The sequence below is a fragment of the Eptesicus fuscus genome, chromosome 2 (genome assembly GCF_027574615.1).
Source record: "Eptesicus fuscus isolate TK198812 chromosome 2, DD_ASM_mEF_20220401, whole genome shotgun sequence".
Classification (NCBI taxonomy): Eukaryota; Metazoa; Chordata; class Mammalia; order Chiroptera; family Vespertilionidae; genus Eptesicus; species Eptesicus fuscus.
The window spans coordinates 22,676,098-22,700,251 of record NC_072474.1 but is presented as its reverse complement, the minus strand read 5'-3'; the positions used below and the strand labels follow the sequence as shown (position 1 = coordinate 22,700,251).

At 37.4% G+C, this 24,154-nt stretch overlaps 1 protein-coding gene across 1 annotated transcript in view; it reads left to right on the top strand.

Annotated features, from left to right (window-relative positions):
- The window catches only part of MALRD1 (MAM and LDL receptor class A domain containing 1), a 640,413-nt gene that overhangs the window by 267,929 nt on the left and 348,330 nt on the right, over positions 1 to 24,154 (top strand). Inside the window, exons 26-27 of the mRNA XM_054724807.1 lie at positions 9,723 to 9,970; positions 13,510 to 13,801. Coding sequence (XP_054580782.1) covers positions 9,723 to 9,970; positions 13,510 to 13,801 — 540 coding nt within the window. The remainder of the gene's footprint in view (positions 1 to 9,722; positions 9,971 to 13,509; positions 13,802 to 24,154) is intronic.

The window sequence follows — 24,154 nt, the reverse complement described above, 5'->3', positions numbered from 1 at the left end:
AAAATTAATAGGGAGTTCGTTAAATAAATAATAGGTAAAGAAGGTTCCATATGGTAGGAGAGGGGCTGTATCATACTCTTAACAACTAGTTCTGCTACTTACTCTGTAATACTGAACAAAGTACTTAACTCCAAACTTCAGCTTTCTCATCAACAAAAAATAAGAATAATAACTATTATGTAAAGGTGTGAGATTTAAATAAAATAACTTATAAAGTGAAAGCTCGGGATCTGACACACATTTGTTTAATACACAGTATCCTTCTTTCCAGTCAATTTCCCATGTTCCTAAATGTGCTCTTATTTATAGCACATGCTCAATACATTTATATTGAATGAATAAATAAATAGAGTGGTGAGATCTTAAATTTAGAAATTTGATGGTAGGATTTTAAAAGGACTTACATTATGTTCTTTGATCTCATTTGTATGTGGAATCTAAACAAAATAAACTGATGAACAAAATAGATCAGAGACATAGAAATATGGTACAGACTGTTGAGTCTGAGAGGGAAGGCTGGGGGTGGTTGGGTGGGTAGGGAGAGATTAACCAAAGAATTTATGTGCATATATGCATAACCCATGGACACAGACAACAGTGTGGTGAAGGCCTGGGTGAGAAGTGGGTGCAGGCTAGAAGGGGCCAATGGGGGGAAAAGGGGCCAATAGGGGGAAAAGGGGCCATCTGTAATATTTTCAATAATAAAGATAAATTTAAAATGATCTATTTTTTAAATGAAATAGTCATTTCATGCTCATAAAGATAATGATCAATGGAAAAATTATAGCATTTAGAAAGGTAGAAACTGGTTTGATTGATGATACAGCTGTAGACAAAGGTGGTCATTTTCTTACCGATGATACAACTGTCTGGCACTGGCATTAATTACTCCATGAAATGCCAGGAATTGGCATCTGCACAGAAGACGGCTGTTTTCTCACCTGGCACCTGTGGGAAATAATAAAATATTAAATTATAAGTTGTTCTCTCTCGCCACAGTGATGTGAAATAAAAAGAACTTATACTTGCTTGTATTTTCCCAGTGATGTTAGAGTTAAACTTTCTGGGGAAACATATATCCCAACTTTAGTAGGTATAGAAATAGAAAATATGATTTATATCATAGAGGTTTACATAGCAGCATATATATGATTTTTGAAGCCAAATGAAATCTGTTTTTTAGCAGCACACACATCATTCTTCATACAAATGTCCTTTCTAGATGCTGGTCTGAATGTTAATCTAGCCCTTGTGGGCTGCTGAATTTTCCAGCACAAGGGCAACTGAATTAGTTACTTCATTATAATTCTTAACCAAGTCAACAGTTCAGATTCTAAACAAGACGCTGAGTTGAAATTTACCTCTCAGTCCTCTGAAATACTACCTAGGAGAATTTTAGTATTCTGAACTAAAAGAAGCTCTACAAATTACAGTCTATTCTAGGAAAGAGTAAATTACCAAAATAAGTTTCAAGTGTAATTTTAAAATGGAATTAGCAATTGGATAGAAAACACCAGCCTGTTCATTTGGTGACAGAAATTATGACAGAAAGATTGTCTTTATCCTTGAAAATACATCAGTGTTAGGTTGACTGTTACATTAAACCATTTTAAAAAGCATATTAGTCCTGATGCTTTCTTACATTTATCAATGTTTACTGCTTTCAAAAGCTAAAATTGATAATTTTATACCATTTTTTTTATTGTTGGACAAGTTCCTTGGCGGGGGATATGATTAAGTTAATCTTCATTTTAGTAGTCTTATACACTTTAAAATGGTATAGAAACTGCGGTAAAATGTTCTCACATTCTCCACGTTATCAACTGCAAAGAGAATAGAGATTATTTTGTGTATTTAAACATATTTATCTAATCTGTGCTAACTGTAAGAATGTATCCCTAAAAAAATAAACACATGGTTTTGTGGCCTAGCACACTTTGGAAATTGTTTAAGAACTTATGTAATTCCATGTAATAGAATAGAGTTGATTCTTCATCCAGGAATCTCCATGACTTCAGCTAGGATGTATTTCTGCCTTCCTTTGGCCTTAGCATTGGAGGGCAGGTCCCTGAGAATTTTGGTGGCAAAATCATTTCTACTCTCATTTAGATAAAATTGCCTATAAACATTTGAGCAGTTGTTCGTTAACAGAGAAATCTTTAACTAAATATAGATTGACATGTTGCAACTTGAGTTCTTCTCAAGTATTTTTAGTTTTTGGACACCATCTTGTGGGGAAGCATGGGACTTGGCTGGAATGTCTGTAAGGAGGATTCTCTGAAAGGTCAGGGGGCTCTGGGGGAACATTGCTGAAGGTGGCAGCCCGTGCCTTGATTTTTCCAAACAACTCTGACCCCCCACCCCGGGGTGTTTTACTAGAATCTTTATGTTTAGACTTCAAAATGTCCTTGTTTGAAAGACACTACAGATGCAGGTGCTTTCTTGAGGATACTTACCCTGCTGATTGTATCTAGAGGTTAATTTTAGTTCAAGCTATTGTTACAATAAAAAGCTAATGAGGCAGGAAATCAGGGCTTTCTTGGCCAACTAGACCCTTAGTTTCTCTTTCACAGAAATGTGTGTCAGTTATCATTCATCCATCGTTCAGGGTCTGCCGGTCAGCCCCGGCACCATCTCACATATAATTATGATTTTACAGATTTCCATTTTCAGTTATAATTTTCAAACAAAACTTAATATAGAATTACTGTTATCAAATAACTCTAAATAGTATATTTTATAACTTATGGTCAAATTAATCACACATTGGTTTTTATGCTGTATTATGCATATTTACTTAAAAATAAAGACTATAAAAAGTAGCTTTACCATAAAATTGTATATGTTTTCTCAATTACACAGTGCTTCGTTTTATAATAGCTTAGCTTACATTGCTAGCTTTATAATTTACTGAGCAAAATTATGAAAAGACTAGAGGCCCGGTGCAAAAATTTGTGCACAGGTGAGGTCCCTTGCCTGGCTGGTGATCGAGGCCTATCAGGGGCCAGCTGGCCAGGGGGAGGTATCCTGGGAGGTTGGCTGGTTAAGGGGAGGGGCCATGGGAGGTTTGCCAGGTAGAGGGGGAGGGGCCACAGGAGGTTGTCTGTGGGAGCTCACTGACCACCAGGGGGCAGCTCCTGTGCTGAGCATCTGCCCCCTGGTGGTCAGTGCACATCATAGCGACCAGTAAACCAGTTGTTTCAGTCATTCCAGTCATTTGGTCATAATGGTCACTTAGGCATATATTTGTATAATTCCAACTACCCATTTTTGTATATGAGGAGCTTGGAAGCTGCAACTCTGTCCTATCAAGTAAAAAGCTGGACATATTGAAAAATCAATAATTCTCCTGAGATCCACAAGAGAGGCAAGGACATAGGGTGCACAGGGCACACTACTTCCCCCAGGACTGGAGAGACCTACAGATGAACACTGGGAGTAACACTTTATTAGAGCAGAGACTCAAGAGCAGAAACCACTATGGGAACCAGCACCAGAGGAAGAAAACCTGACCTGTCATTGATGATAAGATGCAGTGTGGACAAGTTTGTGGAATTTATGTCCACACATTCAACCAGGTTCCATAGTAAATATTGGAAAACATTTCCTCATACTTCTGACAGAGCATTCTGTTTTTCCTAACAAGGCCCGCCCTCAAGAGAAGCTAGTAACAAAACTGACTGGGTATTATCAGAGCCTAACTGACCTGGTGGGACGGAAATACCCAATGCTATCCCCCTCTAGCCATCTTGTTCCTCCTAATGGGTAGAAAAAACAGAAACACTTATGATATTTACAGTTCAGAGGCACAGGCCCATTAAAGACTGGGACCTAATCATGAAACTGTAGAATATTTTCCCTCTCTCCATATTATAAGGGCCTATATACAGTGGTTCCTTATACTCAGAATGTCATGTCTGACTATCCAGAAAAAAGTTACAAGGCATACTGAAAGGAAAAATAAATTTTGAAGAGACAGAGCAAACATCAGAATCAGACGTGGAAGGGATGAGGAATTTAAAACAACTATGATCGATCTTGTAAGGCCCCTAATGGATAAAATAGACAGCATGCAGGAACAGATGGGCAATGTAAGTAATGAGATGGCCATCCTAAGAAAGAATCAAACAGAAATGCTGTGATCAAAAGCACTGGAACAAAAAATGAAGAATGCCTTTGAAGGGCTTATTTGTAACCTGAACATGACTAGGAAAGATATCTGAGTTAGAGGATATAAAGATAGAAATCTCCCAAACTGAAAAACAAAAACACCGAGAAAAACACAACAGAACACAACACCATATCCAAGGACTTTAGGACAAACAAATGGATAATTAGTATATCAAAGAAGAAAGAGAAAAGGACTAGAATAATTTTAAACAATAACAACTGAGAATTTCCCCAAATTAACATCAGACAAAAAAAACCACAGATTCAGGAAGCTCAGAGAACATGAAGCAGGAAAATGCTCCCCCTGCAAAACACACACACACACACACACACACACACACACACACACACAATTGGGCACATCATTTTTAAACTAAAGGGAAATCAAAGATAAAGTAAAACCCTGAAAATAGTCATTGGAAAAAAGCACCTTACCTATAGAGGAACAAAAGTAAGAAATCAGTGGAACCTAGGTTCTTGAACTTAGTTTTTCCAGAAGGCTGTTCGAGAAGCAATTTGTTTGAAAACTGAATCCATTTTTCCCATTAGAAATAATGTAAATTGAATTAATCCTTTCCAGACCCCCTAAATGATTCAGTTTTAATCTTTTTACATATAATACATGTCTAATGTACTATAAATAAACACATTAAAAACAAAAGGACATGAAATGTAAATGAAAATTTAACAAAAAGAAATGAAATGTACATAAAAAATGAAAAATTTCATACACATTTACTTGAATGAATTAAGTTCAAAAGCTGAGGTTCCACCATATTTCTTTTTTAAGCTCTATCCTTCTCACAACTTTTCTTTTCACTTTGCTGCTATCAATAACCTTTTTAGGGCCTATGGTGACTTACTGTACATATTTAATAATAATAAGCAGAAAAAAACACACAAAAATATTCCTAGCACAAGGTTTAGTGGTAAACTTACTCATACTCACACATTCTCTCTGTTGTCTCCTGAGATACATGACTGTTCAGACAGGTATCAGCATGAAAGGATTGTCTGGTCTAGAACTGAAGTTTTGTTTGACAACTGAAATATTTTCCATGAATAACTTGGTTAATAATCAACTTGTTCGAGATGGGAGACATTGAAGAACTTAAGTTTGACTGTGCATCTGACTTCTCAGATACCATGGAAGCAAGAAAAGAGTAGAATGAAGTATTTAAAGGGCTGAAGGGAAAACAAGTCCAAAAAACTCTAGCAACACAGAATTAATATCCTGATAAATCATCCTTCAAAAGTGAGGAGAAATGAAGACCTTTTTAAAAAAAAAATTAATTTTCTTGTTGAGAGTATTACAGATGTCCCCCACTTTAGCCATTGCCCCCCTCCACCTGTCTCCCATCCCATCCTAGGCCTTCACCACATTATTATCTGTGTCTATGGGCTATGCATACATACATATAAATTATTTGGTTAATCTCTTCCCACTCCCCTCCTCCCTTCCCTCTGAGATCTGTATCCATGCCTCTGGACCTGTTTTATTCATCAGTTTATTTTGTTCATTAGATTCCACATATAAGTGAGAGCATGTGATATTTGTCTTTCTTTAACTGGCTTATTTTGCTTAGCATAATAATCTCCAGGTCCATCCTTGCTGTCTCAAAAGGTCAGAGACCCATCTTTTTTGTAGCTGCATAGTATTCCTTTGTGTAAATGTTCCACTCATCTACTGATTGACACTTGGGCTATTTCCAAATATTAGCTATCCTATCTAATAAAAGAGAAACATACAAATTGACTGTACCTTTGCTATGCCCACAAGCCACACCCACCAGCCAATCAGGAGAAAGTATGCAAATTAACCCAACAAAAATGGCAGCAGCCATGGAGCTGGAGCCAGCCAGAGTCTTGGGTTGGCCCTAGCAATGGAGGAAGCCAAGCTTTCTGCCCGCCCTGGCCTGCCCTGGCCTCCACTCAAGGATACAAAGTTTCAATTATAGAAGATAAATAAATCCCAACAAAAAGGGCAGCAGCCACGGAGCTGGAGCCAGCCAGAGGCTTTGGTTGCCCCTGGTGATGGAGGGAGCCAAGCTTCCTGCCCTGGCCAGCCCTGGCCTCTGCTCAAGGCTACAAAGTTTCAATTATAGAAGATAAATAAATCCCAGATACCAGGGCCTCCGCTTGGGTCACCAGGGGGCCTAGCTGGCCTGAAAACCACCACAGGCCCCTCAACCAGGCTGCCCCATGCCCCAAGGGAACCCCCACCCTGATCTGAGACACCCTTCAGGGCAAACCAGCTGGCCCCCACCTGTGCACCAGGCCTCTGTCCTATCTAATAAAAGAGTAATATGCAAATTGACCATCACTGCAACACACAAGATGGCTGCCCCCATGTGGGCACAAGATGGCCAGCAGGGGAGGGCAGTTGGGAGGGACCAGGCTTGAAGGGGAGAGCAGTTGTGGGCGATCAGGCCAGGAGGGGAGAGCAGTTGGGGAGGGATCAGGCCTGCAAGGGAGGGCAGTTGTGGGCGATCAAGTCTGCAGGGGAGTGCAGTTGGGAGGGACCAGGCTTGAAGGGGAGGGCAGTTGTGGGCAATCAGGCCAGGAGGGGAGAGCAGTTGGGGAGGGATCAGGCCTGCAAGGGAGGGCAGTTGGGGGCGATCAAGTCTGCAGGGGAGGGAAGTTAGGGGTGACCAGGCTGGCAGAGGAGGGAATTTGGGGGTGACCGGGCCTTCAGAGAAGGGCAGTTGGGGGGCACCCAGGCCTGCAGGGGAGAGCAGTTGAGGGGGACCCGGCCTGCAGGGGAGGGCAGTTAGAGGTGACCAGACCTTCAGGGAAGGGCAGTTAGGGGTGACCAGGCCTGTAGGGGAGGTCAGTTAGGGGTGACCAGGCCTGCATGGGATGGCAGTTGGGGGGGACCAGTCTGGCAGGGGAGGCCAATTAGGGGCAATCAGGCTGGCAGGGGAGCAGTTAGGTATCAATCAAGCTGGCAGGGGAGTGGTTAGGGGGTGATCAGGCTGGCAGGCAGAAGCAGTTAGGGGCAATCAGGAAGGCAGGCAGGCAAGCAGTTCGGAGCAAGCAGTCCTGGATTGTGAGAGGGATGTCCAACTGCCCATTTAGGCCCGACCCTAACGGGATCGGGCCTAAACGGGAAGTCGGACATCCCTCGAGGGGTCCCAGATTGGAGAGGGTGCAGGCTGGGCTGCAGGACACCCCTCCCCCATGCACGAATTTCGTGCATTGGGCCTCTAGTTTTAAATAATGATGCAATGAATATAGGGGTACACTTATACTTTCTGACTGGTGTTTCAAAAAGTGAGGGAAGCCGAAACCAGTTTGGCTCAGTGGATAGAGCGTCAGTCTGCGGACCGAAAGGTCCCAGGTTCGATTCCGGTCAAGGGCATGTACATTGGTTGCGGGCACATCCCCGGTAGGGGGTGTGCAGGAGGCAGCTGATCGATGTTTCTCTCTCATCGATGTTTCTAGCTCTCTGTCCCTCTCCTTTCCTCTCTGTAAAAAATAAAAAAAAAAAAAAAAAAGAAGTGAGGGAATATTTTGCTGTTAGACCTACTTTGCAAGAAATGTTAAAAGATGTTTTTTAGAGAGAAGTAAAATGATATAGATCAGAAAATGATACATATCAGACCTACATAAAGGATGGTGAGGAATGAAGAAGAAATAAGTGAAGATGAAATAAAAACTTTAATTTTTTCTTTTTTAAAAATTTTATATTTATTATTAAAAATATTACAGATGTCCCCTTTTTTCCCATCGACTCCCTCCCAATTGATCTACTGTTTAAAATAAAATAACAACAGTGTATTCAATTGTGTATTCTTATATATAACACTAGAGGCCCGATGCATGAAGATTCATGCAAGAATGGGCCTTCCTTCCCCTGGCTGCCAGCACTGCCTTTGCTTTGGCTGGAGCCACCTTTCTGCCTTCACTCAGGCCCGAGCCGCCTTTCTGCCTTCCCACACTGCCCAGAGGCCCGGAGCTGCTGGGGCGGTGCGGAACGCCCCCGGCCACTCTGCACCTGCGTATGCCTATATACAAGTGAAATGAATGATGGCAATGGTATAAGAGATAGAAGGGAGGAATTAAGATTATATTATTATTATAAGGTACTCACACTATCCATGAAGGAATATAATATTATTTTAAAGTGAGTTTGGATTATTTGTAAAGGTAATGTAACAGTCTAGGGAAATCAGTAAAAGAGTTTAAAAAAGGCATAACCAACATGCCAAGAGAGGAGATAAAATGCAATTATATAAAATATTTAATTAAAACTGCAAAAGGCAGAAAAACTATAGAAGATAAAAATAGGAATAAAGAATGTGGGCAACAAATAGGAAACAGTAACAGATATGGTAGATTTTAATCCAGTTCTCTCAATGATCATTTTGAATATCAGTGGTCTAAATGCACCAAAAAACCCCAGAAATTTTTAGAGTAGATCAAAAAACAAGACCCCACTATACATTGTCTACAAGAAATCTATTTTAAATATAAAAACATGTATAGATTAAAAGTAACTATATGGAAGAATATAGGCTGTCCTCATAAAATGTAAACACAAACTTTGAGTAATATAATGGCAGTGTTTATTAAAATACATTTAATTTTCAAAATTGAGCTACCAGCTGTTAAAGTGTATATACATTTTGGGGGGAACACCTGTATATACCATGCTTACACTAAACAAAAGAAAGCAGGAGTAGTTATTTTAATTTCAGACAGAGCTGACATCAAAGAAGGAAAGTTGTCAAAGGTAAATAAAGGAATTACATTAACAATAGAGGGTCAATTCTTCAAGAAAACATGACAGTCTATAATGTGTAAGTGCCTAACAACAGAATGTCAAGCCATGTGTGACAAAAACTAATAGACTTGCAAAGCGAATTGATGAACACACTATCATAGTTGGGGATTTCCATACCACTTTATCAGAAGTACATAGATCCCTCAGGCAGAAATTCAATAAGGATTGAGATGGAAGAAAAAACTTAAGCAATGTTAGTAACAAAATATTTTAAAATACTAGATAGATAGTTGGTATTTAAAGCAACTTAACATTTAATTTCTGCAACTTATTATAATAAATTAATTCAAATTATTTCACTTTTTACCTTACTTTTCTGTTTTACAATTTTCTCATCTCTAAAATGAGGCTATATTTACAAACTAATTGCAATGATTAATAACTTTTGCTTTAGGCAGCATTTCCCAAGCCAAACTGTATTGCAGAATAATAAACTTGCTAAATTCTCTACCAAGCCCTGAGAAACAAAGATGAAGGACAGAGGAAATAAATCACATTGACCAAATAGGTGCTTGGAGGAGAAAATGTGTGTAATGCTAAAATATTTCCTCATTGATTTTGAGACTGGGGACCAGATTTGTGGAGAAATAAACTTATGCAAACCACAGAAATAGCTGTGTGTAACAAACTAAAATATTCTGTTTGAATGTTGCAAAGTTTTGTATATTACAGTGACATGGCAAGATCACTGTGATTTTGGATTGCATGTCTTTAAGTCAGCTAATTTCCTCTTTCTTTCTACCATAATTTGGGAAATGTTTTCCAGGTCCCTCCAGTGGCCGCTGTGATTTTGAATTTGATCTCTGTTCTTGGGAGCAGGATCAGGATGATGACTTTGACTGGAATCTGAAAGCTAGCAGCATCCCTGCTGCAGGCACAGAGCCAGCTGCTGACCACACCTTTCGAAATTCGTCTGGTCATTACATCTTCATAAAGAGCTTGTTCCCTCAGCAGCCCATGAGAGCAGCCAGAATTTCCAGCCCGGTCATAAGTAAAAGAAGCAAAAACTGCAAGGTATGGTAGATACAGAAATATTATGATCAACTTCTGATAGATTCAATAAGGAAAATGAAATGGTTAGGACAAGACCAAAAATGTGCTTGAATTTATTCAACTTGGGATATGTGAGGAAGAAAGATGGTGGAGTAAGAATGAGATGGAAGGATACTTGGAACTGTAGGGAGAATTTATTCTGTGGGTATAATCCGTAAATATTGCAATTTTGGAAACCATTGGGAAATTTCATGATTATTATCCACAGATAATTCAAAAGGAGTAAAATACCAGTTGTTTTCACTCAGGAAGTTTAGTACTTATTGCTATTATGAGAATTTCTCCATCAGAAAAAAAATTAAGTAAACAAACAAAAGCATATATATATCCAAGGATTATTATTAGAGATAGGTGGAGGGACAATAAAATGTTTGAAGATGTCTTCATGGAAAAAGAGAGACTGAACTTGACCACCCCCCCCCCCAAAAAAAAAAAAAGTAGAATAATTTATATAGGTAGGAAGAAAAAAAAAGGTTTTGCCACTATCCTGTGGAAATTTGAAGAAAACATTTATAGAGTATTAAAAGTATAAATAAGGTTGTGTGGCTCTTAGGGCCAAACAGCCTCATATAATGACTATGTATTTTCAAAATCTTTCACTTTCCTTTATTTATTTTTTGCTTGATGGTTTCTATTCCACAAAAATATCAAGTCAGCTACAGTACGAACTAAACTTGGCATTATATATAAAATAAATTAAGCCCTCAGGGATGACTTCACAGGAATCTTGCTTTTGAGAGATTGACATATAAATCATTATGTCTTTATTTATATTTACAATGAAAAGTGCAGTCTTCATAGGATCTGAGCACATGATTCTGACTGGTGTTTCCCCAAAGTCTGAGCACTAAAAGAAAAGCCGATTATATCCAGAAAGTTGGTAATTGATCAGAGAATCAGGCTGGGAGACAATGGCATGATTTAATTCTTTAATGTCTTCAAATTCTACTATTCTCATGTACCTTTCTGCACATTAGTGAGAGCCCTAACCCTGGGAAGGAGAGAGATTAAATCATTGTTTACAGGCTCCCAATTGTACCTGCTTCTGTTACAGATGCTTGTTCTTCTGTTTCATACTGACTAACCTTCACATCCCACCACTGTCACAGTCTTAAAGCATGTTAAACCTTTAGTTTGTCTTGGGAGAGTTTCTGTCTGAGCTTAAGGTGATTCATAGGTAAACTCTCAGATAGGGATCTCATCTCTTTTATGTCTTCAGGCACATTTGATAGGAGTTGTGCCATTCTGGTTTCAGAGATTTTTCTGCAAGAAAGTGAAATGTTCAGATCAGAGTTTTAGAAAAATAACTCAGATGCCCAGAATGAATGTGATATATCATTCAGAATTATATTAAACTTTAATTAGCCTGACAATGAAACCTGACTTTTAATCAAATCTATTTTGTTTGCTTTTGTTGTCTTCCAAATTACTTGATACTTTCTAAAAAATAAAGCCTAAACACACCAGACTTTATATAGTTTGAGTATCTATATATATGAAAATTATAAATAAGTTCTAGTCTTAGAAAGCCAATTAAAAATTAAACATGAAATACATATAAAATTCCAGTTGACTTCTAAGCTTTTCTATTTAGACACTTTCTCTAAAAATGTTCAAACATTTTTTTTTTCTTTTCACTCTGTAGTAACCAAGGATTTCATCCATCTCTGTTTTCCCTGGTCCCAGAACTGTAGTCCCTACTGTTTTAAACATCTGTGTGAGAATAATGAAGTATGCCTAGAAGAAATGTCAAAAATTAATGATGAATGGCTTACTTTATGAATATTTATGATATAGATTGAATACAAAGAAGTAAGGAAAGGTCAAGCTGGAAATGATTGGGTCTCTCATGTAAAAAATATATATGTATTAGATAAGCAGAATGACCTCCCATTTTTTCACAAAAATCCTGTCTATCACTTGACCTTGTGGAATACCTTCAAGCAGAAAAACTCAAATGGGAGGTTTTTCTTCCTTTTGAGAAATGGGGGGTGGTGATGGAGATTGATGAGGAAAGAGATCAAACCTCTGAGTGACTACAATTTTCAGTGAAAATGCCTCTTTAGAATTTAGTACTTAGCAGACTTTCATTCACTCAGGTTGCCCTGAGATAAGTTTCTGTTGTCATCAGGTGTTCTCTGTAGAAATGGAGGTGTTTCGATGTTTTTTTGCATGATAACCTACTGGCATCATTCAGAAAATGGTCTCAAGAAGATACAGAAGTATTTACTGTGCTGTCACACATACACTTCATGTTTCTTGTACAAATGAGAAAACAGACCACGCCTGTGACTAGAAAGGATCCAGAGAGACGTGTGCTGTGCCCATCAGATTGTTTCTCTCATGCCTGTTGGTGCTGCCCAAGAGTCTGCCCGGCCCCTTTTGTTTCTCACTCTAAGGAGTTATGCCACCCTGGTTTCACCAGTCCTTCCTGGACAAGGCACAGGGCTCATAGATCTCACACTTTCCAACATTAATTGCTTAACAACTCAAAGAAATGTGTTTGGATTGGAGCATACTATCTGAAAGTTTCATCAGCTGGGCAATTTGAGTGGAGTCATTTACATGGCTTACGTATTCTTCATGCTCTTTGAAGTATGCATTGCATATATTGTTTGATCATATTCTTTACCCTTTAAACACGTCCATTTTTCTTTCTCTAGAGTATGCTATTGTTTCAATAATGTCTTTTTGTGTGTGAAGATCAAGCCCCATTACAGTTTTCCCTCATTCATACAAATGACAAGAAAAAAAGCTTTAAAACCCTCTGAATTCTTATTGTTTTTAACCTGTACTATTCTTTCTCTCAGATTTTTTTGACTCTCCCTTTCTATGTAACAATCACTAAATAGCTAGTCAAATTTATCTTTGAAATGTTAAAGTGTTTATTAATTTTTACTCAGGGAAAAACTCCCAAACTGCTCTTCTAAAGCATGTTTCTAGCATTTTCAGTAAAATGTGGATAATTGCTGTCCTGGTGGTTTTGATATATATAGTGGAGCCTCAAGGATCTTGTAGAACTGAAAATGTGTTTCAAGTGCAAGAATGTGGTGGAATAAGCAATAAAGGATTCTGCTTTTTGGAGAAAATGATTTAAGTTTCATGAGACTGAAAATGATTGTGTTTCATCCCTCTTATTTCTTAATCATGAAAAGTCTTTTTGTATAACACATCACTTTTTAATCATATTTTATTCCTTTGATGGTCATGTTAAGAGTTTATCAATGAATCCTGCATTTAGAAATCACAGAAAGAAAGTGAACTTTGCTCATTTTTTAAAACTAAATTTCTATTTGATCCTTATTGTACTATCCTCCATATACAGCAACATATGATTTAAGGCTGGCCTCACTTTACTAGTACTCAGTGTGAGAGTATTCACAGGACATGTAGATTTAGTTTTCTTTCTGGAATTAATGAAGAGGGCAATATACTATCACTGAAAATAAAATGGAATTAATTGTACTAATTACATATAACATTCTTACTCTTGGTTACAGATAATTTTTCATTATCACATGTATGGAAATGGCATTGGGGCACTCACCTTGATGCAAGTATCAGTCTCAAACAAAACAACGCTCCTAGTTAATCTCACTGGAGAACAAGGCAACTTCTGGCAGCGGAAGGAGCTAATACTGTCTGGCGAGGAGGACTTCCAACTCAAATTTGAAGGAAGCGTTGGGAAAGGACAGCGCGGTGATATTGCACTGGATGACATTGTGCTTACGAAGAGTTGTCTTCTGTCCCATCAGTCCATGGAAGAACAACTAGCGGTGCCTCCTCCAACAGGTACACTTCAACAGGTGTTTGCTTGGTGGTTTTACAGGGTAGAAACTGGGAAGGAAAAGAGGAAATAAAAAGCAATGACATATACAAGTAGTTATCTATTGCTGCCATAATGAAAAAAATCCTCTGTATTCCAAAAATACAGGTACCTTTTAAGCCTTTTCTTATAAAATTATCTTCCTCATTTTCTCGAAGCTTCAGTATATTTATCAGTTCCTGAGTTCTCTGTTTAGTCAGCTTCTTCTTAGACCAATAAAGTAAGACTTCTCTGCTTGCAGTCTGATACATAATTTAAGATTAAAAAAAATAGCAGTTCACTCAATAAAATATATGAACATTGAGGGCAGAGTTACGCAATTTTAGTTAGACATTACTGTGGTTATGCTGTTTACTTTATTCTTTTTAGACCAACAACTCTAATTTGAGTGGCTGAGTTTACATACTTAGTTTAGATAATTGAATATGTCTATATACTCTTTTAACCTAAAATATATTTTGGTAATTTGTCCAAGGAATTATATTAAAATTTTGAGTTGGTAGGAAGCCTGTTTGACAAAGTATGGGCAGCTATGCACCTGCATGGCTCCCTCCTCGGCTGATTTCCCTGTATAAGATGCCCCTTGATTTTCAGTCTAATGACTTTAGGAAAAAAATAGCATATTATACACAGAAAAATATGGTATTTTAACTGCCAGCACATTCAAATTGGATTAGCCATAATTCAATTGTTTAGTAGCCAGTCATGGCTAATGGCCACTCACTGGGCAGCACAGGAGATGAAGTGAATGTTAGGGTACTTTCAGGTCAGTCCCTGACAATGGGGTTCCATTTTTCAGGGTAAATTTTGTGAATTCCCAAGAATTGCAGTTGTATTCTTATTTAAATAGAAGCACAGAAATATACCCAGGGCCAAATAGGAAAGCACAAGTATCATATTCTAGTGGATTACATACTCAGACTCCCTTCTTACTAACTGCATGCTGCACAACTCTGAGACTCAGTTTCCTCATCTCTAAAGCAAATAGATCATCACCTATTTCTTAGGTTCTTGGGTTCTTATGAATAAAAAGAGATAATTGCCTATGTAATTTTTCTAGTTTCATGGCTGTCATAATGTAAGCGTTTATTCAATAAAATCATCTCATTTTATATTATGCTATATTTTGGAGCACCTTTATCGTTATTCCTTAGGCAGTGTAGCCATTTGAAAGTAAGTATCCATTATTCGCATTTTTATTAAAACATGTTTTTCTGCCATTTGTTTTGACAAAATTATTTTTCTTGCAGAAACCACAAGCATATAATTATTTTATACTAGTAGCCCCTTGCAGGAAGATTCCTGCAATAGGGCTTCCTGCTGCGCTCTCCCCTGCCCTGCCTGCTTGCCTCCCTTCTCCGCCAGCCCCGCCTGCTTGCTTCTCCACAGCTTCGCTCCCTTCTGCAGTGCTTGGCTTCTTCCTACGCTGTCTTGATATGCAAATTAACCGCCATCTTTGTTGGGTTAATTTGCATACTCACCCTGATTGGCTGGTGGGTGTGGCTTGGGCATAGTAAAGATGTGGTCAGTTTGCATATTACTCTTTTATTAGGTAGGATTACATTATAATCATTCAATTTTATCATTTATTGATAATGTCTCTAATTTATTTTGAAATAATGAATAATATGTATGTAAGTGTGTATCTTTGAAATGTTTAATAAATATTAATTTATTATTACTGAAAAAACACTTAACTTGAAACTTTGACAGTTTGAAGAAGGGTAATTAGGTTATGTTAACATTTATTGAAGTTTTAAAAGTCACTCGAGTTCATGCAGACTTTTCATCTATATTCAGGTATGTAGGCTAACATCTCCATTAAGGATAGCTTAAAATTGAAAAGACAAGAGGAGACAAAACATATATATTTATGAAGATGCAATTGAACTTAATCTGAAATCAGTGATTCTAATGAGCCAAATAAGACACAGGGCTTTGTTAGCAAATTAGTTATATTATTATTAATTTCCCAGAATTATATTAAGAGTTTGTTTGTTTATTTGTTTGTTTGTTTGTTTATTTATTTATTTATTTAATTTTAGGAAGGAAGCGTCAATGTTTTTCCACTATTAAGTATATTGGATGATTTGAACATAAATAAGAGTGAAAAAATACATTCATAAAAAGTGCTTTTTAAAACTTTATTTTAATTTATTGGGATGACATTGGTTAATAAAATTATATAGGTTTCAGGTGTACAGTTCTAGAATACATTATCCTATATAATAAAACCCTAATATGCAAATCGACCGAACAGCAGAACAACCAGTCGCTATGACATGCACTGACCACCAGGAGGCAGACGCTCAACACAGGAACTGTCCCCTGGTGATCAGTGCACTTCCACAGGGGGAGTGTTGCTCAGCCAGAAGCTGGGCTCATGGCTGGCGAGCACAGCGGGGTGGCAGGAGCTTCTCCCACCTCCACTGTAGGTGGGCAGTAAGAAGCGAGGGGTTCCGGACTGTGAGAGGGCACAGGCCAGGCTGAGGGACAACCCCCACCACACACACACAGTGCATGATATTTCGTGCACTGGGCCTCTAGTCTGTAATATTGTGTTGTCTGTTCAGCACCCAAGTTAAGTTTCCTTTAATCACCATTTATCGCCACATTTTCCTCTCCTACTTCCCCCCACCTCCCTTTCCCTCTGGTAATGACCATACTGTTTTCTGTATGTATTGAGGGTTTTGTTTGTTTGTTTGTTTTGCTTAATTCCTTCATCTTTTTCACTCATCCCCCTAACCCCTCCACCTCTAAAAGCTTATTTTGTTGGCAATTCTATTAAGTACCAAGTGATGATGGATAAAAATTATTGTTTAACAAATTTCAATATGAAAAATTCAACCATGATTCCTCTCTAAATGTTCATATGCAAATTCAGCCACTATCTGATTCTCTGTTTTATTGGCAGATATTTAAAAAAAATCTCTTAGTATAATGAGGTCAGGGAATCAGGTGTGTGTGTGTGTGTGTGTGTGTGTGTGTGTGTGTGTGTGTGTGGTGTTTTGAGTCCCAACAGTTATTTTTAAATATGAGTTATGCAAGAAGAATAGTTGGGGATATAACATGGTAATCAACTTTTGCTTTAAAAATATATGTAAGGCAGAGGGTTGAGTGGATTAGCTCCTTCTAAGGTCACTCATTTCTCTGAAATATTTGGCAAAAGTTTAAAAGGCTGCTACCTACTGATGAGAATGCCAGCATAGCAAATCAGTCAGAGTCCTGAGTTAGGGAAATCAGGCTGATTGCACTTGGCTCTGTAATTTAGTGTAACCTTTACACAAAGTTTGGTGCAAAGTACACGTGTTTGAGTTTTAAAGACATGAACTTGTATCTCTGCACTGCTTACTACCTATGAAATCAGTCACCTGGTCTACTTAACCTTCTTAATTCTTACCTTTCTTATCTGTAAAAATGGGATTATTGTAATTTACTTCTAAGTGATTTGAAAACATAATTGAGATATATATGTTTTTAAAAATACTTGGCAGATAGTTGGTTTTCAGTTTTCTTTTTTCTGCCACTCCTACTGGAGGGATTATAAAATTAAACTACAAGTTGAAATTTGTTAAAAGCATAGTATCTACTTGCTGGTTTTGCTTTGTGACATTTCATTCATTGCTCAAAGAAATAGTTTAGATCAGGCGTCCTCAAACTACGGCCTGCAGGCCACATGCGGGTGTTTTTGCTGTTTTGTTTTTTTACTTCAAAATAAGATATGTGCAGTGTGCATAGGAATTTGTTCATAGATTTTTTAAAACTATAGTCCGGCCCTCCAATGGTCTGAGGGACAGTGAACTGGCCCCCTGTTTAAAAAGTTTGAGGACCCCTGGTTTAGATCCTTTCTGCCGCTGTTTCTCTTAAAGGAATTGCTCTCACAAAAACCCCAAAATATGTAATTAGTAAACTTGCTGATTTTATTTTCGATATATATAAAAGCCTAAGTGACCATTTGACCATTTGACCATTCAACCATTCGACCATTCTACCATTCAACCTTTCGACCATTTGACCATTTGACCATTTGACCATTCGACCAGTAGCTATGATGTGCACTGACTACCAGGGGGCAGATGCTCCGACTGGTAGGTTAGCTTGCTACTGGGGTCTGGCTGACTGGGACTGGGCAACACAGGCCAGACATGCCCTGGAGCCTTACCACCCCAATTGTGCACCAGTGGGGTCCCTCAGCCTGGCCTGCATCCTCTCGAAATACAGGACCCCTTGGGGGATGCCCACAGGCAAGGCCGAGGGACCCCATGTGTGCATGAATCCATGCACCGGGTCTCTAGTATTTCTTAAAATAAACAAGAAATAGTACTAAAATTCACAAAAGTTGATGACTTGATTGAGTATGGTATGGGTGGGGAGAGGAAATAAGTTAATTTTTAAATATAGACATACTCCTCAGAATGTATTACAAGTAGAATACCTCTTGATTTTAATACTCAAATTCATAGAATGCATGTATCTCTTCTTTGTTTTTTGGGGAGTTAGGGCTAATAATTATATTGGAAAATATATTTATATCACCTCAAAATCAGTAGAGTACTGTTTAAACAATATATTACATGGGAAAAATTCTCAAGTTTTTTGCAAATACAGCTGGTAGACAAAAAGGTTTTGAAAATTTCATGCAGTGGCGATACAGAGGCTGCTGATTATGGACATTGCTATGGTTAAGAGAAGCATCACAGCAACAAATGTGCTGTAAGCCATTATTTCATTGTGCATTTGTCCTGAGTATGTTTCTTCTGTGTCTTCTGTATGTAGCCATATTTTGCTTAATGTTAACAATGAAAGCCCCTAGAACTTAAGAAAATTGTGGAGAGGAAAGCAAGGCACGTAAAAAAGAGATTAGAATGTAAGAGAAAATAAAAGGATGTAACATTTTGACCAAGGATATCTGGCTTTGAAGAAGAGGTAGATTTAAAAATGAAATAGTTGAAGAGCCCTTAGACTATGTCATGTAGGGATTCACTACTGAGTTTGTTTATGTAAACACTAGAGGCCTGATGCATGGATTTGTGCTCTGGTGGGGTCCCTGGGCCTGGCCTGTGGGAATCAGGCCAAAACCAGCTCCCCAACATCTCCCTGAGGGGTCCCAGATCTTTGGTTAAACTCTTTCTGCCCTCCCTACCCCTTCCCTCTGAGATTCATCAGTCTGTTCCATGGGTCCATGCCTGTGCATTGAGCATCTGCCCCCTGGTGGTCAGTACATATCATAGCTACCGTTCAAATGGTAGAAAGGTCGAATGGTCGCTGAGGCTTTTATATATATCGATGTAATAGTAGTTTAAGGAAGACAACCAGCAAATCAGACTAGTAGACATCACTAACTTCTAAGGCTTTGACTTTAATAGGTACTTCTTTCTAGGATACTGGAGGTAATATTTAAATTATTACTGAGTGCTGGGGAAGACAAGTAACTTCTAATGTTAACAGATCTTCACTTCTTCAAAATCTAATCAGATTTTGTAAATAATACAGATTAACTCGAACAATGAAAAATTAACATGAGGTTTATTGAGCAAACACTTGAAGGAGGCTTGGAAATTAGCCAATGAGATATCAAAAATCATCAAAGCATATGAAGATGGAAGTATTCCTAGGATGCTCTGTGATATCTGACTAGTTATTCCTAAGCCTCAACTCTTTGCTCAATAAACTGTATTATGTTAATATTTCATTGTCTGTGTTTACTTCCATTGGGAACTCTAAAAAACAAAACATTACATTTTTAATCTCTTAAATAATTTATGTTTGTGTTTTTCATAAACTTGATCCTAACTGAAATATTTATAAGCAAAGTTAGAAATTACATTATTGCATTATCATGGTTATCAGGCTAAAATTAAATTATTTTCCCTGTTTGAGACCCCCAAAATACATTCTGGATTAAATAAACACCAAGAAAGATATTTCAAATGGTTTAGTATAAGTGTAACAATACAGATTACATTTCTCTTGGAAAGAAAATATGATTGTGTGAAACCAAATATATTTCATATCCCAATGAACTTAACATGTTAGAAAATTTCAGCTTTACTTGAAATGCCAATTGGCTGTACCCTACTTATATAGTAGTGGAGAGATATGCAATTTAAAATACTTTAATTTTTAACTATATCATTGTTCCAAGAAAATGTCCTTTAATTTAGGACTTTTTCCATATGAGCCATTTCTTTCATATTGTGGTAAGAATATGGAGAATTAAGATTTTTGTATGCTATTTTTTTAACTGACATTTGGGCTTTTCAATGCACGTTGTCTGTTTTTACAAACATATGGGTAGATAACCAAAATAAAATTATCTAATCAGAATATCATTTATAATTCCAAAACTGAAGATATAAAATTTTATGACAAAATGCACATGATCTCAAATATTTTATCTAAGTGATTTTAATGAAAGAGAAAGGCTTATAATTTTTAGGTTCAGTTTTATTGCTAATCTGTTTTTACTTATATTTCTGATCTTTCTGAAATTATTATCTTGCTTTCTGAGATATATCTATAAGAAGTTTCTTTAATGATGACCTATAATCTCTAATTACATTGAATGCTTTAAGTTCAATGTAATGTTTGAAAGGTAGTTGCACAAGATGTACAAGTTTAGCTTGGTATTTTCTGTTAGATATTTCTGAGAGATATTTTCCCACTGTCTCTTGCCTTCTATTGATTATTATGATCAAGAAATCAGCTCTTGTCCAGGCTGGTTTTGCTCAGTGGATAGAGCGTCGGCCTGCCCACTGAAGGGTTCTGGGTTCAATTCCGGTCAAGGGCACATACTCAAGAGCTTTCTGAATCTGGGCATTGATGTGCTTCATAAATTCTGAAACATTCTAAGTAATTATGACTTTGAATATTGCTTTTCCTGCATTCACTCATTTTTCTCCTCTGGATCTCTAGTAAGACTTATGTTTGATCTCATCTTACCCTTTCTTTTCCATTTAAAAAATTAATTATAATTTAGATAAAGCAGAATGTGCAGATTTTCAGTATAAAATACAATGAATTCTAACAAATGCATACACCAATGGAATCCAAAACACATCAAAATATCAAACATTTTTATCACTCTCAAAGTTTTCCTTGTTCTCCTTATCAGTAATATTGCCCCCTATTCCATCATATCCCATCAACCAGAGGCAACCAATGTCCATCACCATCATTTATATTTGCCTGTAATGAGCTTCCTATTAATGGTGCTCAGTGTAAGTATTTTTTAAATTTATCCTTATTGTTGAGTGTATCACTATTTTGTATCTTTGAATTAGTGAAATGTTTAAACAGACACTCTATAGTGGAATAGATATACAGATGACCTATAAGCACAAGTAAAAACCATCAGAGAAAAATAAACTGAAACCACAAAGATATATTATTTTATTTTATGAGAATATCACAAAGTGTTTATTGATTCTGTTGATGAGCAAATGGGTTGTTTCAGATTATTGATATTATGAATTAAGCTGCTATGAAAATTTGTGTACACATCTCTTTTCTTTCACTTGTTTTGTTTGTTTGTTTTTTGTTAATCTTTGCCCAAGGATTTTTTTCCATTTATTTTTAGAGAGAGTGGAAAAGAGAGAAGGGGGAGAGAGAGAGAAAAACATCAATGTGAGAGAGATACATCAATTGGTTGCCTCCCACATGAACCCCTACCAGGGCCAAAAATTGAACCTGCAACTGAGGTCTGTGCCCTTGACCTAGAATCGAACCCAAGACCCTTTGGTGTGGGCTGACACTCTAACCACCAAGGCACAATGGCCAGGGCTGTGTACACATCTCTTTATAGAAATATGTTTTTTCTTTATAAGTACCTAGGACTGCAATTGCTTGATCCTGAGGCAGATGAATGTTTCACTTTATAAGCGACAACCAAATAATATTTAAAGATGATTTTCTAATTTTATAATTCCATCAATAACTTATGTTTGCCAGTTGCTACTCATTCTCACCAATATTCAGTTTATTTGTCTTTTTAATCTTAGCAATTCTAGTGCCTATGAAATAATATCTCATTGTGGTTTCAGTTTATTTTTCCCTGATGGTTTTTACCAAATTTTTATTGTTTAGTGCTGTTGTTAGTAGTACTGTGTTGTTGTTTTTTTTACCTTGTTTTAAAAAGTTCATTGCTAGGATGTAAAACTACAACTGATTTTTGACAATTTAATCTTATGGCTTTGCAAAATTCACATTAATAATTCTAATAGTTATATTTTCATAAATTCTTTAGGACTTAAAATTATGAAACATATTATAAAAATAGTATTGTTCTTTATTTCCAAGCTTCAAGCCTTTATTTTTCTTGCTGGCTTAGATATCCAGAACAATATCAAATATAGGTGGTGGGAAGATACATTTTGCCTTGCTTCTGATTTTAGGGTGTAGCATTCTGTCTTTCTCCATTATGATGTTAGCTATTCATTTTTAAGGTAGTGGCTTTTATTAGATTGAAGAAATTTTATTCTATTTCTAATCTTTTAATATTTAATCATTATTATATATTAACTTTTGTCAAATGCTATTTCTGAATATGTGATATTTTTCCTCTCATATCTAACTATGGGTATTACATTAACTGATTTTCAAATCATGAACAAGCCTTGCATTCTTGAAATTAACCCCATGTGATTAGAATGTATTATTCGGCCTATCTGTTGCTAAAATTTATATGATAAATTTTTGTTGAGGATTTTTGCATATATATTAATGCAAGCATTGTCTGTAACTATATTTTCTTGTACATTTTCTTATAATCACCTTGTTTAATATTATACTTATCACATATATATGTATGTAATACATATATATAATATTATACTTATCACATATATATGTATATAGTACATATATATGTACATAGTGTATGTATATATATATGTATGTACATAGTGTATGTATATATATATATACATATATATATATATGTATATATATATATACTGTCTACATATATATGTATTTATTTTATTTCCTCTCAAAGAAATTTAAGTTCCATAGTAGCAGGCATATTAAAAATTCCTTTAAAAAATGAGCTCTGGCACATAGTGGGAGCTCAACATGTAATTATTGCTTACATAAATTAATTAGAAAGGCAAAGTGAATTTCCACAGCTATGGGTATGCAAGAGTTTCATAAGGTAATCAACCAAGATTGGGTCAGGAGGCACAAACTGCAGAAACAATATCTTTAAGAAAACACACAAGTGTACAATTATATCATAGATTTGATTATACTTAGAGTTCATATGTCAATTATGCAGTCAAGTGAGTAAAAACAGGAAACAAACATGGGAAAATACTTTTATAAGAACTTAAATATATGTGTTTAAATAAAGGACACTAATTATCTATAACTAGAGGCCCGATGCATGAAAATTTGTGCAAGAGTAAGCCTTCCTTCCCCTGGCTGTTGGCACTGGCTTCCCTCTGGCACCCGGGACCTGGGCTTCCCTCCTCTGGCCACTGGCAGGCACCCAGGACCCAGGCTTCCCTCCTCTGGCCACCCACAGGCACCAGGACCTGGACTGGCTTCCCTTCAGCTCTGACCTCATCAGGAAGAATGTTCGGAATGATCCTACCTAATAATAGACAAATATGCAAATTGACCATACCTCCGCTACACCCAACCCACCCCCACCAGCCCAAGCCACGCCCATCAGCCAATCAGGGCGAGTATGCAAATAAACCGAACCAAGATGGCTACAGCCACCTAGAGCAAGGTTTCCCGGGCAACAGAGGGAAACAAGCTTTCCGCCTGCCCTTGACAGGCCTAAGCCTCCACTCAAGCTACAAAGTTTCAATTATAGAAGGTAAACAAATTCAAACAGAATGGCAGCAGCCACGGAGCTGGAGAGACCAGGCCAGTGTTGCCCGCGGTAACGGAGAAAGCAAAGCTTTCTGCACACCCTGGCCGGGCTCAGGACTCTGCTTAAGGCTACAAAGCTTCAATTATAGAAGGTGAATTAACTCAAACAGAAATGGCTGCCAGTGGAGCATGCAGGAGGCTTGGCTCCGCTCCAGGTTACAAAGTTTCAATTGTAGAAGGTAAATAAATTCCAGATACCAGTGCCTCCGCTTGGGTCGCCAGGGTGTGTGGCTGGCCTGCAAACCACCACAGGCCCCTTGCTCAGGCTGCCCCATGCCCCAAGGGAACCCCCACCCTAATCCGGGACGCCCTTCAGGGCAAACCAGCTGGCCCCCACTCCTGCACCAGGCCTCTATCCTATCTAATAAAAGAGTAATATGCAGATTGACCACCACTCCAACACACAATATGTCTGCCCCCATGTGGTCAAAGATCCTGCT